At 53.3% G+C, this 18590-nt stretch overlaps 1 protein-coding gene across 1 annotated transcript; it reads right to left on the minus strand.

The window, feature by feature from the left end:
- Positions 1–237: 237 nt before the first annotated feature.
- CC2D1A (coiled-coil and C2 domain containing 1A) lies at positions 238–18219 on the minus strand. Its single transcript, XM_007469064.1, has 29 exons — positions 18160–18219; positions 16656–16791; positions 14928–15043; positions 14769–14834; positions 14374–14508; positions 14057–14291; positions 8209–8333; positions 7820–7892; positions 7570–7641; positions 7347–7477; positions 7195–7267; positions 6347–6480; positions 5864–5975; positions 5610–5782; positions 4796–4918; positions 4658–4716; positions 4450–4566; positions 3248–3321; positions 3114–3172; positions 2944–2995; positions 2754–2853; positions 2574–2664; positions 2133–2270; positions 1977–2041; positions 1343–1406; positions 1123–1249; positions 972–1048; positions 839–886; positions 238–755 (listed from the first exon to the last, which is right to left on the minus strand). Exons 1-29 carry the CDS (start codon positions 18217–18219, stop codon positions 735–737), a joined length of 2856 nt encoding a protein of 951 aa, XP_007469126.1. The 3' UTR covers positions 238–734.
- Between the last annotated feature and the right edge of the window lie 371 nt (positions 18220–18590).

The following is an 18590-nucleotide window of genomic DNA, read 5'->3' on the forward strand; positions in this document are numbered from 1 at the left end:
TGAAGAGACACTCGCAGATGCCCCCAGGTGGGCCACAGACGCTCATGACACGTGCACAGGCCTTCACACACGTCCTCGCAAGTGTGCGCGTAGCACACATCCTTCACGGGCACACCCCCTGCCAGCCTGCTCCTCTCGCAGGCACCTCTCCGTCAGCCCCCAGGGGAGCTGTGAAGGAGACCCAGCCCAGGCACTGAGGGCAGGAGCAAGAAACAAAGGCAGGACAGAGTGAGCCAGGTATGGCCCTGGCTGTTTATTCCGTGTGTCAGCCCTGGGGGCCCAGCTGGGCCAGGGCAACCCTCTGGGGAGCCAGCTGGGCTCTGGCTGGCCTCAGTGGCTTCTTTGGGGTGTGGGTGGGCGTCAGGGTTAAGGCTGGGGACGGGATGGAACTAAAGTGCTTGCAGGGCCCCTTGAGGTTTGGTCCTAGCCGCCCTCCCACCTCGGAGGCAGGCAAGGGGCCGTACACCCCTGGGCTGTGCAAACGGACTCTCTGGGGCCCACCCGGCCAGGCCTAGGTGAGGGGCACACACAGGCTGGCGCCCCCAACGTCCCCTGCCAGGGAGGCTCCAGTCGGGCCAGGTGGGCCCAGCCGGGGGGAACGTGTCCATCCAGAGCCGATTGTCCACTGATTGTCTGCTTGTCTGGTCTGAGGCTGTGGCCGTGTTAGCTCCTCCCAGCGCCGGGGCCTTGGGCCCGCTCCTGGCTCTCCAGGGGCCGCCCGCCCCTTCGGCCCCTCACCTGCGGAGCCGCTGAAGCTGAGGGGAGAGGCCGCCGGGGTCAGGGTGGAGGGGACATGGCCACAGCTGCCCACCCCATCCCCAATACCCAAGCCTCTCACCTCACTCTCGACCAGGTTCCGTCTATACAGTGCCTCCTTGGCAGCCTCCTGGGGGGCCAACAGGAGGTCAGTGGGCAGCCCCTGGCAGCCCCGGCCCCCCGATGCCCACCCGCCCAGCCCGCCTGCAGCTCACCCTGCTGCCATCATTGCCCAGGCGCCGGGCGGCCTCTGTGTAGAACTGCAGTTGCCGCTCCAGCTGGGCCATGTACTCTGAGGGAGGGAGGAGGTCACGATGGGGCCCCCTGCCTCGCCCCTCCCCCACATACTCATCCCTGAGATCCTACCCCGCCGGATGCCGGGGCCCCCCTGCTCCAGCTGTGCCCTCTGCCACTGGCTGCGCTGTATGATGTCCTGGTACTGCTGGGCCACCTCGGGGGGCACCGGCCGCCGTGCCTGCCTGAAGGCCAGGATCTGGGCGGGGGTGCAGAGGGAGTTGTGAGGGCCCTGCCCGGGCCTGCAGACCCCCAATCCTGCCCCACTGAGCCTTGCAGGATGGGTACCCACCTTCCGCTCCAGACGCTCTTGGTCGAAGGCCAGCACGCTGAGACTATGCAGGGGCCGGGCTGATCTATGGGGTTGAGGAAGGGTGAGGGGCTGCAGGGATCTCCCACCCCCGACCCCATTAATTCAACAGACACACTGGGCACTGGGGAACAGCGGGAGACAAGCCAGGCCCACCCCTGTGTTGCCGAGTCCACAACCTAATAGGGACAATGGTTGTACACCCAGGCAACTGTGATGCCAGGTGTCAGGGAGGGCTTCCTGGAGGAGGTGAAAGCCAGGTTGGGACTCCAAGGAGTCAGAGGTGGGCAGAGGAGCAAGGAGATAGTGTGGGGATAGGGTGCTCAGGGCACTGTAACACAGAGAAGCCCAGAGGTCAGTGAAAACTAAGTGTATCCATGAACCAACAGGAGGAAGTGGGGAGAGAGAAGGCTGGACATATTGACGGAGATCACAATAGGTCTTAAAGATCAAGCTGAGAAGTTTAAACTAGATGCTCCAGGAGAAGGGAAGCCAGGAAAGGTCTTGGAGCAGGGGAGAGACATGCTCCAATTTGTGCCTGATGGGAAGCTGTCCAGGACAGGCTGAGATAAGAAGAAGGGGGTTCTCTCCAGCACAGCCGGGTCCAGCCACCTACCTGTTCCCTGGCTCCCTCATAGGAGCAGGCACGGGAGGGGCTTTCCCTTTGGGCCCAGCGACCTGCTTCAGAGGACAGAACCAGTCTTGTGAGCCTTGGTCCCCTGGAACCAAGCCTCCCTCCTTCCCTGGGGCTGCCGATGGGCAGGGGTCTCACTGTGGGCACAGCTGCTGGCACGGGGTCGATGACCAGCCACCTCTCAGTTGTCGTCTCCAACTGCTGGGCCGTCAGTGGCTCCCGAATCCGAACCATCACCTCCAGCCGTCCCCCTGTGGGCCTGCGACCATCCAGGACCTGGGTGGGAGTGAGGGGAGCCTATTAGGAAGCAGACAGCGGCTGGAGGCTCAGGGCTGGGCTCAGGGAGACCAAAGCAATTTCCAAAATACGAGTCCATGGGTACAGCTGACACACCAGCTGCTCATAATGGAGCAGGGTGCTGAGGGTATTTAAGGCTGGGTAGCAGGGAGGTCTGGGACTCCCAGGGAGGGGCTGGGTCAGCAGAGGGGACCCTTGGGGGCTCAGGGCAGGCAGCACCTGGGTGGTGTTCATGAGCGGCACGGCCATACTGGAGCGGTCAGACGAATGTCCACCTCTCACCTCAAGGATCTCCCGGACCTCGCATGCTGTCTCCAAGGCATCCAGCTTCAGCTGGGCTGTGCCCAGGATCCGGTCGGTCTTGAACAGCCCCCTGTGTGTGTGTGACAGGGGACAGGATGATTGGCCCAGGGGAGCTCCCCCTCTTCTAGAGCCCATGCAGCACCTGTGGCCCCAGCTTACCCCTTGTGGACCACTTCGAACTTGATGCCTTTGGTCTGGATGGCCCTTCGGAAGCCACGGTGGCTGCGGTTGATGCAGAGTTTGAACTGCTCCTTGAACTCTGCCCAGGGAAGGAGGGAGGGAGGAGGGAGGGGTCAGGCTATGGTCTCATGGGCTTTCTGAGGAGGGCTGCCTCCCGCCCAAGGCTCACCAGGGGAGTCTGTGTTCTTGATCACACTGGTCTTGTCCTTCTGAGATTCTTCCTGTGACCAGACAGGAAGCAAAAAAGCTCAGGAGCTGAGGCCTGCCCTTGAACCCCGGCCAGACTCACTCCCGGGCCTGATGGGGCTTGAGCCCGTCCCTCCTCAGCTCCCCACATACCACATTGGGATAGGGGAAGTCGAACCGAACAAAGACATCCAGGTCACCGGGGGACAGCCCTGTGGGCAAATGAGGGTCAGAACTGGGCAGAGGGGTGGACCCCACGGCCCCACCCCTGCCTGACGCCCCCTCACCTGGGGGTGTGGGCAAGTTGATGCCCTTCACAATGAACAGGAGCATGTCGTTGCTGCTGAGGTCAGGGAAGATCCTTCCAGGAGGGCGGGCAAGAGACAGAGGCACCTCAGTGCCACTGCCTGCCCGCCTTCTCTGCCCTCCCCCCAGTCTCTTAAGGGTGTCTCAGCGCCTAGGCTTGAGTTTTAGGACCAGACAGACTAGAATTCTCTATCCAGGTCCACCACTGGCTACCTTTTGAGCCCTTTCTCCACTCTGCACATGTTTATTTGGGACTTACTCTGCACCAGCCAGCGGCCCTAGCTGCTGTGGGACCTTCTCTTTCTTTGACAGTATTTCTTGAGCATCTACTATATTATGCCAGCCAGTGTCTTCATTGCTGGGGATACAGAAGTAAACGAGGCAGACCCCATGCCTTTGCTCATGGAGCCGGGGCTAGCTGAGTGGACAGATGACCCATGAATATATAAATAAGCAAACAAAACAACAACAACTCTGCAGAGAATTAAATCAGGGGAGAGAGTGGAGTGTGCTCAGGAGGGGCTGCTTTAGACAGAGTGATCAGGGAGGGCCTCTCAGGGGAGGTAACATCACAGGTGACTCTGAATGTCAAGAAGAGGCCGCTACATGGTAACCTGCATGAGAGAGTCTGAGCAGAGGAAATAGCTGGTGCAAAGGCCCTGAGTGGGAACACGGCTGGTGTGTCTGATTGACCAAAAAGAGGTCTATGTGGCAGGAGGTGAGTGAAGTGGGGACAGTGGGAGGAGATGAAGTGATAGGGAGCCAGGCTATGCAGATGTAAAGGAGCCGGGGTAAGGGGTGTGGGTTATCCTAGATGGTGATGTTAGGTTATCCCAGTGGCTGCACCTAATGTCATCTACAAGTGGGAAAAAACAATCCCAACTCCCTGGGGTGTAAGAAGACTTAACAGGAGCAGAACCAAGATCACCATCCCACGGGTTCGCCCAGGCCTTTGGGACCAGGCACATGTCTGCAGTCACTAGATCATCCCCATTTCCAAATGTGTCACTGTCAACACCCTATTGCCGTCCTTCACTCGCGCGTCACGTCTGCCTCAGGACCCCTGCACACACTGTGCTCCCACCAGCTCCCCAAACTCTACTCCAGAGGCAAATCCTCTGCTGGCTTCCGGGGCGCCACAAACCCCTCTCCAAAGGGCTGGGGGGGGTCTCAGGGGCCTTACTTGATGACGCTGAAGGTTCTCTGCTCAAAGCGAGCAGTGGGCGTGGGGAGACCCCGGGCAAAGGCCTGCTTCAGAGTCTCCATGCTCCGCTTACAGTCCTCCGCCAGCTTCTCAAATCTGCCGGCAAGAGGGCCCTGCTCAGGTCCCGGGTCCCAGGGGCAGGCTGGGGGTGCAGATGTCTGGTGGGGGTGGGGGCGGGGCCTCTTACTTGCTCGTTTCGGCGATGTTGCCCAGGTGGGTGAACTGGTTAGAGTGGTTCAGGCACATCTGGGGGAGCAGAAGAAAGTGAGGGGAGGGTTGGGGGCCCATGCCCTTGTAGTGACTTGGGCAGGGAATCCCCCTTCACCTCGTGCTGCTGCCTTATGAGCTTGGTGAGTTCACCGTAGCGCCGGACAGACTCCTGAGACAGACCTGGGCCAGGCCGCTGGACCAGGGCGAAGTCATCCTTGTTGACAGGGGCGGGTGGCACCTGGGGAGGACGAGGCTCATGAGGTAGGGTCTGCTGGTCAGCAAGGAGCAGGCCCACCCAGGGCTCTGCTGAAACGTCACCCCTCCTTCAAGAGGCCTTCCCTGACTATGGCTTCATCCCCTGTCCCTGTTCTTCCTTCTTTCCCAAGGAGCAAAGTAATGCTCAAAGAGAAGTGGATGGTCCTGCCCCAAATGGCAGAATCTGTTATCCATCTTCCTCCAAGTCTGATCCCCACCCCCTCTTCCCTAGTAATGGAGTCCTGCCTGGGCACACAGCAAGAGACTACATGTCCCAGTCTCTGCTGCAGCTAGGTGTGGCCATGTGACTCAGTTCTGGCCAATGGGAGGCAAGCAGAAGCGATGGCCACTCCATGTAACTTCTCATAGCCGGGATGCAGACAAGGCATCAAACCACTTTGACCATGTGGACAAGACCTAGGGTGTGGCAGAGCAACAAGATAAAAGAACCTGGGCCCTGAAGGGTTTTGTCTTTTAGAGACCAGAATACCCTGAATGTTACATGCAAGAAACATAAATATCTGTCTTGTTTCAGCCACTGTCTTGGGGAGGCCTATTTGTTTCAGCAGCTTAACCTGGATGCTGACTAATACACTCCAAGTCACATGGCTGCTAAGCGGCATAAGCCTGAAGGGTGAGTGCTTGGGAAGGTCCAGCAGGCCTAGAGGGTTCACCTTGGCGATGTCCACGGGCAGCCCGTTGCGTGAGGCCTCCAGCATGGGCTCCAGCCCCTTGGCCTGGCGCAGGTGCATCTTGGCGCCCTCCACGTCATTCTTCTGCTTGGCTCGCAGCGCCGCCTGCAGGAGCTGCTTCCTGCGGCCCTCCAGGAAGGCCAGCTGCTGCTGGGCTGTGGGCACAGGGGCGTCTGCGGGTGCTGCCCAACCCATGGCCAGGCAATAGGCAGCCCAGGTGGGGCAGGTGTACCTACCTCTGGTGGATGCGCCTTTGGGGGCTGCTTTAGCGGCTGGGGCAGATCCTGACTGGGGTGCCTTTGAAGGTGGGGCTTTGGGCTGGGCTGTGGGGGCTGTAGGGCTGTTGAGCTGCTGAGGGATAGAGAGGAAGTCAGAGCTTTCCCAGCACCTGTGATGAGTCCACTCCCCAAAGGGTCAGGGCCCGACACTGACAACACTGACCGTCTTAGTTTCTGTTTCCTCAGCACTGAACACAACATATGATCTTGTTCACACTGAATCTTTGCAACAGCCCTGGGAGGCAGGGACTATTACTGTGCTCAGTTTACAGAGGAGGAGCCCGAGGGTCGGAGAGCAAAACGACTTGCCCATGGCCACACGGCCAGAAGGCAGCAGGGCCGGATGTGTAGCCAGGGTCTTTCTGGCTCAAGGCCAGGACTGCTGGGGCTTGGCTTTGCTGCCACTCCCTTGCCTCGCCCCAAGGCCCCGGCCCCTCACACCTTCTTAGGCTCCTCATCCTCTTCGTCCTCTGGGCCTTCATCCTGGTTGGCCAGCTTCACGGCAGTCTCGAGGACCCCCACCAGGCTCTGTTGGGTGGGCTCGGTGGCCTCCAGGCCCTGGATCGGGGGAAAGCCTGGGCGGCCAGTTGGGACCCAATCAGGAGGGAGGGGCCAACACCATAATGGTGGAGATTCAGGTTCCTCGCCACCCCCCCACCCCCCCCCATAAGGAGCCTCAGGCCATTGAATCTACTTTGCATGTAAGAAAGGAGATGCTGCTGGTTGGGTGGAGATTGCCAGACCATTTCAACCTCCTTCTTGCCCTTCCTCTTGCGACCCTGGCTGGGCCTCGGCCAGACTCCAACAAGCAAGCACTGTGTGAGGTAGTGTGCTGGGCATAAGAGGCAGTCCTGGGCCTGGAGCGACTCCCACGGGACCAAGGTGCAGACACATAATTGCTCTAATGGGGGACACACAGGTAGCTCTGAGATCCCAGAGGACGCCTCCTACCCACTGGGGGGCTGATGGGAGGCTGAGCAGGTATCTGTAAAACTGAGAGCTGATGACCAGGAAGGAGTTGAGTCAAAAACAAAGAAGAAAGGGAGGGAGCAGGCAGTGGTGGGCTGGTGAACTGGCTCTCCAAATAAAACCTCCTGATTTTTAGTGTTTGCCAATTTCTGTGGTATAAACTCTCCCATTGTGACTGATTTTAAGCTACCAATTGTCTAACGAGCTTGCAGAATTTCTGAAAGTGCAAGCCATCGGCTCCCTGAGACGGCAGAGTCGGAAGGAATAGCACCTGCAGAGGCTCAGAGGTTAGAGGGGTAGGGGCGGGGGGCAGGGCCTACCTGGGGGCACAGGCAGCTCGGCCACATCCACGGCTCTGCCAGCCTTGTGGGCTCGGATGGCATCTTGGTATTGCTGCAGGGAACGCAGGTGTTAGGGCTTCCTGGGCAAGGTTTCGAGGGGCTGCCAACTCGCCCACTTGGCCTCCACACACCTTAACAATGCGCTCGTGCATGCGAGCCTTCCGCTGGTCCCCCTTGGTCTTCGCCTGAGCCGCGGCCACACAGTACCGCTCCATCCGCTGCTCCAGCGCCTCCAGGAGAGTCCTTGGGGGTGCAGGAAACTCTGGGCCAGACCAGGGGGTAGAGTTAAGAGTCTAGGGTCGGGGAGACTGGCTTGCTCTGGCTGGCCCACCCCACAGGGTCCCAGAAGCCTACCTGGCATGGAGGGCACGACGGCAGGAGTTGGAGGCTGTGGTGGCAGTGATGGTGGGTCTGGGGGCAGCTGGTCTGGGGGCAGAGAGGTCCAGTCCAATGGGGGGCTTGCTTGTGGCCGCCCTTTCCCCCACCAGGCTGGCCTGGCCTGAGGGTGGGGTCCCTGGGCCTGACCAACAGGGGCAGCAGTATTAGAAAGAACTTTGTGGAGGCCTCCAGCAGTCCTGGAGGGTGGGCAGGGTGGGGTCCTCACCAGGTGGAGGGGGCAGGCGTGACAGGTCCACAGGCTCCCCCCGGCTCAGGGCCTCCAAGACAGCATCAAAGCTCTGGGAAAAGGAAGATCAGGGGAAGAGGCTGCGGCTGGGGGCCACGACCCTGAGGGGAGTCTCTATGCCCTGCCCACAACAGAGGACTCCCCGCTCTGTCCCTTCCTTTGCAGCAACTTGCTCAAGCCTCTTCCAGACACTTATGCCCATTTCACAGAGAGGGTAAACTGAGCCTTCAAGAGGTGCAGCAAACTACAGCTACGGAGTGACCAGGATTTAAATCTGTCTGACTCCAGAGCCCTTGTTCTTTGCCATCATGCAATGTCAGGAGCAACCTGTCCTCTCCCTCCGACCCTGTCCGTCAGTCTGGGCACACCTTGGCCACGCGGAAGTGTCTTGCGGCAGTGGCGGTATCTCCCTGCTGCTTGGCGTGGAGGGCGGCCAGCTTGTACTCGCGCTGGCGGCTCTGCAACTGGGCCAGGGGGCCAGGGCTGCAGGGACCTGGGAGGGGGAACAGCACGCAAACCATTTCTACTTAATTCTCACAACAAAGACTGTTCTTAGGCCCACCTTACAGATTTGAGAATTAAGGCTCAGAGAGGGGATACTGCCTCCCCGAGGTCATAGAGCCTGAAGATGACATGGTGGGGACTCAACCGCACGACTGTCAGTCTCTGGAGCCATTGCTGTTTTGCCCCCAAGAGAATTCTGGAAAACTTTATGTATCCTTACACATTTTTAAGTTGACATCGAAAATTTTTCATCTTAAGTTGAAAAACTAGCAAGGGTTGTCATTCCCAGTGTCTCCAAATATTGACATTTGATAAAGAAAACCATCACACCACTCTTTTAAATCAAATGTATCCTAACTACTATGGTGATTTGAAACTCACCAATATTCCCTTTTTATTTTTTCAAACTGTGGTAAAATACACACAACATGAAATTTACCATCTTAACCCTTTTTAAGTGTACAGTTCAGTGGCATTAAGTACATTCACACTGTTGGGGAACATTCACCACCATCCATCTCCAGAACTCTTTCATCTTCCCCAACTGAAACTCTGTCTCCATAAACACTAACTCCCTATCCCCTCTCCCCAAGCCCCTGGCACCCACCATTCTACTCTCTGTCTCTACGAATTTGACTCCTTTAGGGACCTCCTATAAGTGGAATCATACAGTATTTGTCCTTCTGTGACTGGCTTACTTCACTCAGCATAATGTCCTCAAGGTTCATCCATGTTGTAGCATGTGTCAGAATTTCCTTCCTTTTTAAGGGTGAATATTATTCCATTACATGAATGGACCACATCTGTTTATCTATTTACAAGCATACCTCTGAGATATTTCAGGTTTGGTTCCGGACCACCGCAATAAAGCAAATACCGTAATAAAGTGAGTCACTCAATTTTTTTGGTGTCCCAGTGCATATAAAAGTTACTACGCTACACCGTAGTCTATTCAGTGTGCAATAGAATTGTGTCTAAAAAACCAACGTACAGGGGCTTCCCTGGTGGCGCAGTGGTTGAGAATCTGCCTGCTAATGCAGGGGACACGGGTTCGAGCCCTGGTCTGGGAGGATCCCACATGCCCCGGAGCAACTGGGCCCGTGAGCCACAACTGCTGAGCCTGCGCGTCTGGAGCCTGTGCTCCGCAGCAGGAGGCCGCGATAGTGAGAGGCCCGCGCACCGCGATGAAGAGCGGGCCCCGCTCGCCACAACTAGAGAAAGCCCTCGCACAGAAACGAAGACCCAACACAGCAAAAATAAATAAATTAATTAATAAACTGCTACCCCCAACATCTTCTTAAAAAAAAAGAAAAAAAAAAAACCAAGTACATACTTTAGTATAAAAATATTTTATTGTTAAAAAATGCTAACTACCAACAGAGCCTTTAGCAAATTGTAGCAGTAACATCAGAGATCACTGATCACAGACCCCCATAACAAATATAATAATAATGAAAAAGTCTGAAATACTGTGAGAATTGCCAAATTGTGACAGAGAGACACAAAGTGAGTAAATGCTGTTGGAAAAATGGCGCCAATAGACTAGCTCAAAGCGCGTTGCCACCACCCTTCAGTTTGTAAAAAAACCGCAATATCTGTGAATCACAATAAAGCAAAAACTGGAAAAAGCGAGGTGTGCCTGTATCCATCAACAGACACTGTGTTTCTTCTACCTTTTGGCTATTGTGGATAATACTGCTAAGAACACAAGTGTACAAATACCTTTCCATGTCCCTGCTTTCAATTCTTTTGACTATATACCAACACTTACTATATATATATATATATATTTTTTTTTTTTTTGGCTCGGTAAAAATTTTTAAGTTCTTATATAAAAAATAACAAAGTTAAAACTGACTGGGGAAAATTGTATAGAAAAAGGTAAAAATTATTTTTTGCTATTTTATTAGTTTCCCGTTGCTGCTGTAACAAATTACTGCAAAGTCAGTGGGTTGAAACAACACAAACCAACATTTACTATTTAAATATATGCCAGGGTTCACATTTAGCACTCGGGAATTTCAGATCTTCCCTTATTTACATCCACGTCTCCTGCAGAACTGTATCCTAACATGATATATGTGGGTACTTGAGAGGCTTTTTTTGACAACCCCATCGTACATTTAAATGTACATCTATGCACTGTATCAGCAAAGTTGGGACACAGGATTAAATGGCTTATTAAACAGTATGTTAGTTACAGTTTCAAACAATATGCTCAGTTTTTAGGGAAAGGATCCCTAAATTGAAAGCAATAGGTACAATTGTCAGTATATAAAAAATAATACAACAGATACACCACCCAGTCCTAGAAGTCCTAGAAACACCTGAAAACCAGCATGCATTGTACTTTTTCAGACTGACAACTGGACCCACTGCTTTAGTTTTGGAGGACTTGTCTGAAGAGGTGTCTAAAACACCTTAACATTTTTTTAAAATTGAGGTATAATTAATTTACTACGCTGTGTTAGTTTTAGGTACACAGCAAACTGATTCAGTTATTTATATATATTTACTTATTTATTCTTTTTCAGATTCTTTTCCATTATAGGTTATTACAAGATACTGAGTACGGTTCCCTGTGCTATACAGTAGGTCTTTGTTGTTTACCTGTTTTCTGTTTTATATATAGTAGTGTGTATCTGTTAATCCCAAACTCCTAATTTATCTACCCCTCTCCCCAACACCTTGACATCTGATTGGCTTTGTTTACTGCCATCGCAAGTCTCTGTGTTAAAGAATTTTTCTTCCAGGATAGAATTACTGTTACAATTATTACCAGCACGAAATTGAGCAAAGCCTAAATATACTGAGCTTTTTTGACAAATAATTTTTATATACTAAAAGTAAAATTTTATTGGCAAGGCAGCTCTTGCTGACACGGCGGTGGCTGGGTCCACATCTTAACATTTATCTCTGTTTCCTTGTTTATTCTTTTCCTACTTCCCTTTTTTGTTTTTAATATGTAGAGAAACCTGCTTCACATCAACAAAGAGAAGAGACAGTCTTATTATTGTGATGTCACATGATTCTCAGAGCCCCTGCCCAGCTACATACCAAAAACTCCACTATGAAAAATTGTTGATGATTTCAGCTGAGACTCTCAGGTGATGATTTCTGATAGTCGTCCTTGAACTTTGCCAAAAACAAAAGCTTAGAAACTAGCCTGGCTGCAGAAGGATTTAGAGACCAGGGGTTCACTTTCTGAACCCCAGGCCAGTGTTTCAAGTATCTCTTTGGTTCCCACCAGGGCAGCGTTTGCCCCTGGGGCAGATCCCTATGTTCCTTCCCTAAAGCGGGAGAAGGGAGGTTGGGGGAAAGAAACTTCTTGGGAGGTGCATCCTCCAGCAGGTGAGTTTCATAGGAAAGACAGACAAGCTGAGGGCTTGGGAATTATTCACTCAAAACCCTATGTGTGGGAATCAAAAAATCTACAAACAATAAATGCTGGAGAGGGTGTAGAGAAAAGGGAACCCTCCTACACTGCTGGTGGGAATGTAAACTGGTACAGCCACTATGGAGAACAGTATGGAGGTTCCTTAAAAAACTAAAAATAGAGCTGCCATATGATCCAGCAATCCTACTCCTGGGCATACATCCGGAGAAAACCATAATTTGAAAGGATACATGCTACAGGGTGAAGTAAGTCAGGAAGAGAAAAACAAATACCGTATGCTAACACATATATACAGAATCTAAAAAAATGGTTCTGAAGAACGTAGGGGCAGGACAAGAATAAAGACACAGATGTAGAGAATGGACTTGAGGACATGGGGAGGGGAAGGGGAAGCTGGGACGAAGTGAGAGAGTGGCATGGACATATATACACTACCAAATGTAAAACAGATAGCTAGTGGGAAGCAGCCGCATGGCACAGGGAGATCAGCTTGGTGCTTTGTGACCACCTAGAGGGGTGGGATAGGGAGGGTGGGAGGGAGACGCAAGAGGGAGGGGATATGGGGATGTATGTATACATATAGCTGATTCACTTTATTATACAGCAGGAACTAACAAAACATTGTAAAGCAATTATACTCCAATAAAGATATTAAAAAAAAAAAGGATACATGCACCCCCAACATTCATTGCAGCACTATTTACCACAGCCAGGACATGGAAGCAACCTAAATGTCCATCAACAGAGTAATGGATAAAGAAGATGTGGTACAGGGACTTCCCTGGTGGCGCGGTGCTTAAGAATCTGCCTGCCAATGCAAGGGACATGGGTTCAAGCCCTGGTCTGGGAGGATCCCACATGCTATGGAGCAACTAAGCCCGTGCACCACAACTACTGAGCCTGTGCTCTAGAGCCCACGAGCCACAACTACTGAGCCCACGTGCTACAACTACTGAAGCCCACACACCTAGAGCCCGTGCTCCACAACATGAGAAGCTATGGCAATGAGAAGCATGTGCACTGCAACAAAGAGTAACCCCTGCTCGCCACAACTAGAGAAAGCCTGCTCGCAGCAACAAAGACCCAACACAGCCAAAAATAAATAAATAAATAAATTAATTAATTAAAAAAAAGAAAAAAGAAGATGTGGTACATATATACAATGGAATATTACTCAGCCATAAGAAAGGACAGAATACTGCCATTTGCAGCAACGTGGATGGACTTAGAGATTGTCATACTGAGTGAAGTAAGTCAGACAGAGAAGGACAAATATCATATATCAGTTATACGTGGAATGTAAAAAAAGAGTACAAATGAACCTATTTATAAAACAGAAATTGAGTCACAGATGTAGAAAACAAACTTACGGTTACCAGGGGTAAGGCGGGGGAGGGGGGGAGGGATAAACTGGGAGATGGGGATTGACATATACATGCTACTATATATAAAATAGATAACTAATAAGAACCTCCTGTAAAGCACAGGGAACTCTACTCAATACCCTGTAACGACCTATATGGGAAAAGAATCTAAAAGAGAGTGGATATATTAACATGCATAACTGACTCACTTTGCTGTACAGCAGAAACTAACACAACATTGTAAATCAACTATGCTCCAAAACAAAAATTTTAAAAAAACCTAAAAGGTCTTGAGATTTTGAACACTGTCGATGTGAAAAAAAATAAAGAGGTCATGGTTAAAATTACAGTGACTAATAAAATAATGTTGTGTTTCTGTAAAAAGCAAACAAAAAAAACCCCCAAAACCCTATGTGTGGGAATGTTACCCTGTCATAGAAAGGAATGGAGTTCTGACACACACACTGCAACATTATGCTAAGTGAAGGAAGCCAGACACAGGAGGGCAACGAGTGGACGGACCATTCCACTTATGTGAAATGTCTACAGAGGCAAACCCACAGGGACAGAAAGTAGAATGGAGATTACTAGGGGCTGGGAGAGAGAATGGGGAGTTAGCATTTAATGGAGACAGAGTTTCCGTTTGGGGTGAGGAAAAAGTTTTGGAAACAGAGGTGATGATGGAGCAATATTGTGAATAAGCCAAATGCCTCTCAATTGCACACTGAAACATGGTTAAATAGCAAATGTGTTGTTAAATATATTTTACTGCCACCACACACACAAAACCTCTCTGTGAGCTCATGTCCCCCCTGGAAGGTAGGCTCCGGGGAGGGAAGGGTGTTAAAAATATCTAACAATCAGTGTCAGGCCTGCCACCTCGCAGAGGGACCTACCACTGAATAAATACCCAGCCCATCCCACATCAGCCCAGCCCTGTCCTTGGCCTACCTGAGGGCAGCTGGGGCTTAGCGGAGACCAGGGACGAGGCTGGGGCAGTTGAAGGAGGACCCTCCACGATGACCCGGGGATCTGGGGCCGGTGGGTTCGTAGGGACCGGCTGGGTGGGTGCTGGGATATGGCTGGGCGTAGCCACTGGGCCCTTCCCCACAGCCACAGGCGGCGGGATGTCCCCTTCATCGATGGCTTTCCCCTTCTGGACGGAGGCCAGCAGGTTTTCAAGCGTCTGGGAGAAGATGTGAACGTGGGTTTGGGAGGGCCTGGAGCTGGGTGGTGAGGTCCCAGCACCCTCCCGTCTGCCTGCTCACCTTAAGCCCCCGGTCGTAACGCCGCATCTTGGCACCATCTCCGGCTTGCCTGGCGCTTTCAATCGCTGTCTGGTAGAGGGCCAGCCTTTCCTGCAAGGTGGCCTCCAACCCTGGACTGGGCATTGTGGCCTTTGGCTGCGGGAGGGGCCGAGCACACAGTCTGGGCGGTGACCCCACTTGGGCCCGCCCTGACATCTTCCTCGGTTGAGTACCTACTGGATACCAGGCATGTTGCTACCCTAACCCCAAAGGGGCAGAAATCATCATCCCATTTCCCAGGGCAGAGAACTGGGGCTCAGTAGTGTCCCGCCACCTGAGCGAGGTCCCATGGCTGAGAGGGGAAGAGGAAGGCCTTGAACCCTGGGCTGCAGGGACCAGTGTCTTCGGAGGTATACCTGGGCCACAGGAGGGTGGGACTCCAAAGCCGCCTGCTCCTCCCCAAGGACCTCATTCAGTTCCGCCTGCAGGGACACACAGCCAGGGGCCAGTCGTGAGGGCCTGCCAGATGGGGCGGCAACGGAAGGGAAGTCCCCTGCCCCATTCCGGGTGCTCACCAGCAGGTCATCATCAGCCTCCACATCCTCCTCGTCTGTCCCCTCTTCCTCGTCCTTGTCCGGGTCTCTCATGCACAAGCTGGCCATCTTCTCAATGGCCTCCATGGGCAGGGGACCTAGAGGCAGGGGGAGGCCCCAGCTGGACCAGGATCCTTCAAGAGTCCCCAGCCTCCCGTCCTGGTCACCCACGGCCCCAAAAAATAGGGTAGCAGGCTGTGGGGCAGCATGTCCCCCTCCTGGCCCTTCATGGCACCCCATTGCCCTCGGGCCAGCCAGGCATGATCCTCCTCCCCGCCAATCTCCCTGGTCTCATCTCTTCCTTATCCCGCCTGAGTTGGAACCCCAGATCTGCAACTTTCTCACTGTGGGACCTTGGGCAAGTCACTTCACCTCTCTGGGCCTTAGTCTTCACATCTGTTGGATGGGGACAACAATAGTCTCTCCCTCACAGGTAGCTTGTGGGGACTAAAGGTAAATGAAGCTCTTAGAACAGCATACTGTCAGCATTTTGTTGTTCATGTTATCCTGGTTACCCGCAGTATCCATGTGCTATAAAGTTGCCGCAAACATGGAATGAGCGAATACTGAACCATTGTCCCTGGAGGAAATACAGCATTAGGTTCCCATGAGCCTCTGGGCACATTTTTGTCAACCAGCCAATACATAACCTTGTCTTATGTGTGCTTCTATTTAAAGACACCTTATTTAATATATACTGTTGATTCATTAACATTGAACTCGAGGCCAACAGCACTATAAGTCATGCCTGAATGAAGCTTGTATAGAAGGTACATCCCAGCCTTCTCACGCTTAGGAACAGGAGAGAGCACTTCAGCCCTACGCTTGGGGGCCATGTGGATTCACAAAATCACCAACAAAAAGCACAAAAAAGAGAAAAATGTGGCATTAAACACACCAAAGAAAGGACACTTATTTATGCGCTGAGACAGGAAGGCGGAGTGTCGCCTCAGCTGGGAACGTGCACATTGGGAGACAAGTTTTCTGCACCTCTGTGCACATCTGTGAATGACTGCAAAAGTACTACAAGCACTGATTTGGGGGTTACAAATAAATTTAAGCTAGTATGTGAAATCACAAATTCAGAATCCATGAATAACGATTATCAACTGCATTAGCTAGAAAGTGTAAAGGCTCTGTCTGACCCGTGCTCCAGCCCCACCTGACCACTGCAGAGTCCCCTGGCCCCTGCCATCTCCTCCAGGGCCTCTGCATGTGCTGTGACCCAACCCCCAGAAGCAGTCCCCCACTCTTCACCTGGCCCTCCCCACTGCAGGTGCCTCCTCCAGGAATCCCTGTCCAGCTCACAGGTCTCCCCCATTGCTCTGTGCCTTCCCCATCCCAGCCCCGGTCACGGAACAGTGGGTTGGAGGGTGCGCCACGTCCTACGTGAAGTGCCTGATGAACACTAGAAGATTAACTCCTGTGATGTAAGTGTGGTCATTATTCCCATTTTACAAACAGGGAAACGGAGGCCCACACAGGTGCTGGAACTCATCAAGTCACACAGCCAGTAAGTTGCAAAGGTGGGATTCGAACCCTCATTCTGGCTCCAGAGTTGATTGCTTAACTCTTACCCAGACTGTGGATGCCAGCCAGAAGGGCAGGCACCTTCTCTGTCTCCATTTCACCATCGCCCCAGAGCCCAGCTCCAAGCCCCGCCCACAGAGGGAGCTCACAAAATGTTCAGGGGTGTGTTGAGAGTCTTACCTTTGCCTTTAAGCTTCTCCAGGGCTTGGGGCCGGCCCCCCACCAAAGCCAAGAACTCAGCCTCCAGCTCCTGATCGTTAACTCCATCCTCAGGGATCATCAGGCCGTCTGGGGAGAGGTCAACTAGCAGGCCCAGCTGTGGGAACAATGGGGGTTCAGTCAGACCTTGGGATGCACCCCAGCTAGCTAGAGGCAGCCATGATGGACCTGGAGTCCCCTTGGAAGGAAGGGAACCCAGAGCTGGGGAAAGTCATTTCCCTGGGGAGTGCCAGGAGGCCAGAATAGGCCCCAGAATACAACAGATGTCCCAAGGTGGGCAGGTCCTCTGGCACAGATCAACATGGGGCAAAGGGCAGCTAGAGAGACCCAACTGCCCGCTCTAAGCCCACACCCATGATGTGCTGCTAGCCAAGGCCAGTGCGGAAGGAAGGCCCCACACCCTGCCCCACAGCAAAGCCACTCTGCACACCTTGGTTCTTCCTTTCCAGCATGTTTGGCAGAGCGAGCCATGAAGGAAGGCTGGAGGCATCAAGAGCAAATAGAAGCCCAGACAACGTAGAAGTTGGAATTGGGGGCTTTGCTGTGTAACATACCTGTCTTCCTATCCTATCCTGGTTAATGACCAACCATGATGTGATAATATCATGTTGAAGTACACAAAATTACCCCCCTTTCTTTGGATCAAAAATGGCCAAATATTGGTAATCATATATGTCTCCATCTAATAGTAATAATGATGATGACAACACTTATTGAGTGCTGTGTTCTAGCACTTTCCATAAACTATCTCAATGAATTTTTGCAACTATCCTGTGACATAAGGACTCTTAGGGGCTCCATTTTACAGATGAGGAAACTGAGGCTTAGAGTGGTGAAGCCAAGTGTCCAACGTGTAGAATCCAGGAGGGAACTTCAGGTCACTCAGACTGTAATACCTGGGCACTAAGTTATGGCCTGAGCTCCTTCCATCAAAGCTGAGAAAAATCAAACTCTCCCAGTGCCTGGGGTAAAGGCAATGAGGGAGGGAGAAGGGGCCCAACCACAGTTCTGTGGGCTCATGGCAGCAGCTCTGGATTTGTGCTTAGCTCTGGCCAAGCATTTAATCCTTATGACCTTGGGCAGGTGTCTTCACTTCTCTGGGTCTCAGTGTCCTCATCTGTACAATGGGGATAAAAGAGTCTGACCTGGCCAGGCTGATGAGAGGGTTCCACGAGTGCTCAGGCCAGGAGACCCATAACTGTCTTTCTTACTCCAGGTCTGAGGCCTTCCCCTCCCGGACTGGAGCTGCTGCAGCAACAGGTGGCCCTGAGCGCTGGGAGGGGCGCCAGAAGCTGGGGAGCCGGGGCCAATAGGCCGCACTTTGGGGGTCGGACCTAACCAGGGGGGCGGGGACCAGGGCTCACCTGGGGTGGAGATCTGGCTCCCTTGGGGGTGGGGCCCTCCCTTGAATGTGTGACAAGGGTGGGAAGGGTCCCCTGGGCCGGGCCGTGGGGTACAGACTTACCTGGCGGGCGGTGGCGGCTCCTCGGCCCGGGGGTCCCGGGGGTCCCTTCCTCTTGTGCATCTTCCAGGCTGGATACTCGGACCCCTGGCCTGGCCTCCCCCGGGGCCTATGGCCGCGCACTAGCCCTTCCTGAATCCCACGCCCCTCGTTGGCGCCCCGCAACCGCCAACCTCGCGCCCTCGGCCTCCCGGGTAGCCGCCCCACTTCCGCCTCGGCCCTTGGGCTCCGCGGAACCCGAGCGCAGCCACCGGACTTGCAGGGCCCGCCGCACTGAAACTACAATTCCCGGCAGGCAGTGCGCGAGCGCGCAGGCGCGCTGCGGAGCGATGGGTGGTGCCGCGGGCTGCGCGGGAAAGAGGCGGAGCGTGCGCAAGTGCGAGGGGGCGGTGTTGGCAACGCGCGTGCGCGCGACGAGGCCTCGAAGTGTGAGG

Source organism: Lipotes vexillifer, unplaced genomic scaffold (genome assembly GCF_000442215.2).
Source record: "Lipotes vexillifer unplaced genomic scaffold, Lipotes_vexillifer_v1.1 scaffold1699, whole genome shotgun sequence".
Taxonomy (NCBI): Eukaryota; Metazoa; Chordata; class Mammalia; order Artiodactyla; family Lipotidae; genus Lipotes; species Lipotes vexillifer.

Excerpts from the sequence above, each read along its gene's own strand:
- CC2D1A (XM_007469064.1), bottom strand. The coding sequence starts at position 18,219 with ATGCACAAGAGGAAGGGACCCCCGGGACCCCCGGGCCGAGGAGCCGCC. Across the intron at positions 2,042-2,132 it reads TGCCAGCAGCTGTGCCCACA|CAGGTCGCTGGGCCCAAAGG; the intron begins GTGAGACCCCTG and ends TGTCCTCTGAAG. Across the intron at positions 1,250-1,342 it reads AAGAGCGTCTGGAGCGGAAG|ATCCTGGCCTTCAGGCAGGC; the intron begins GTGGGTACCCAT and ends ACCCCCGCCCAG.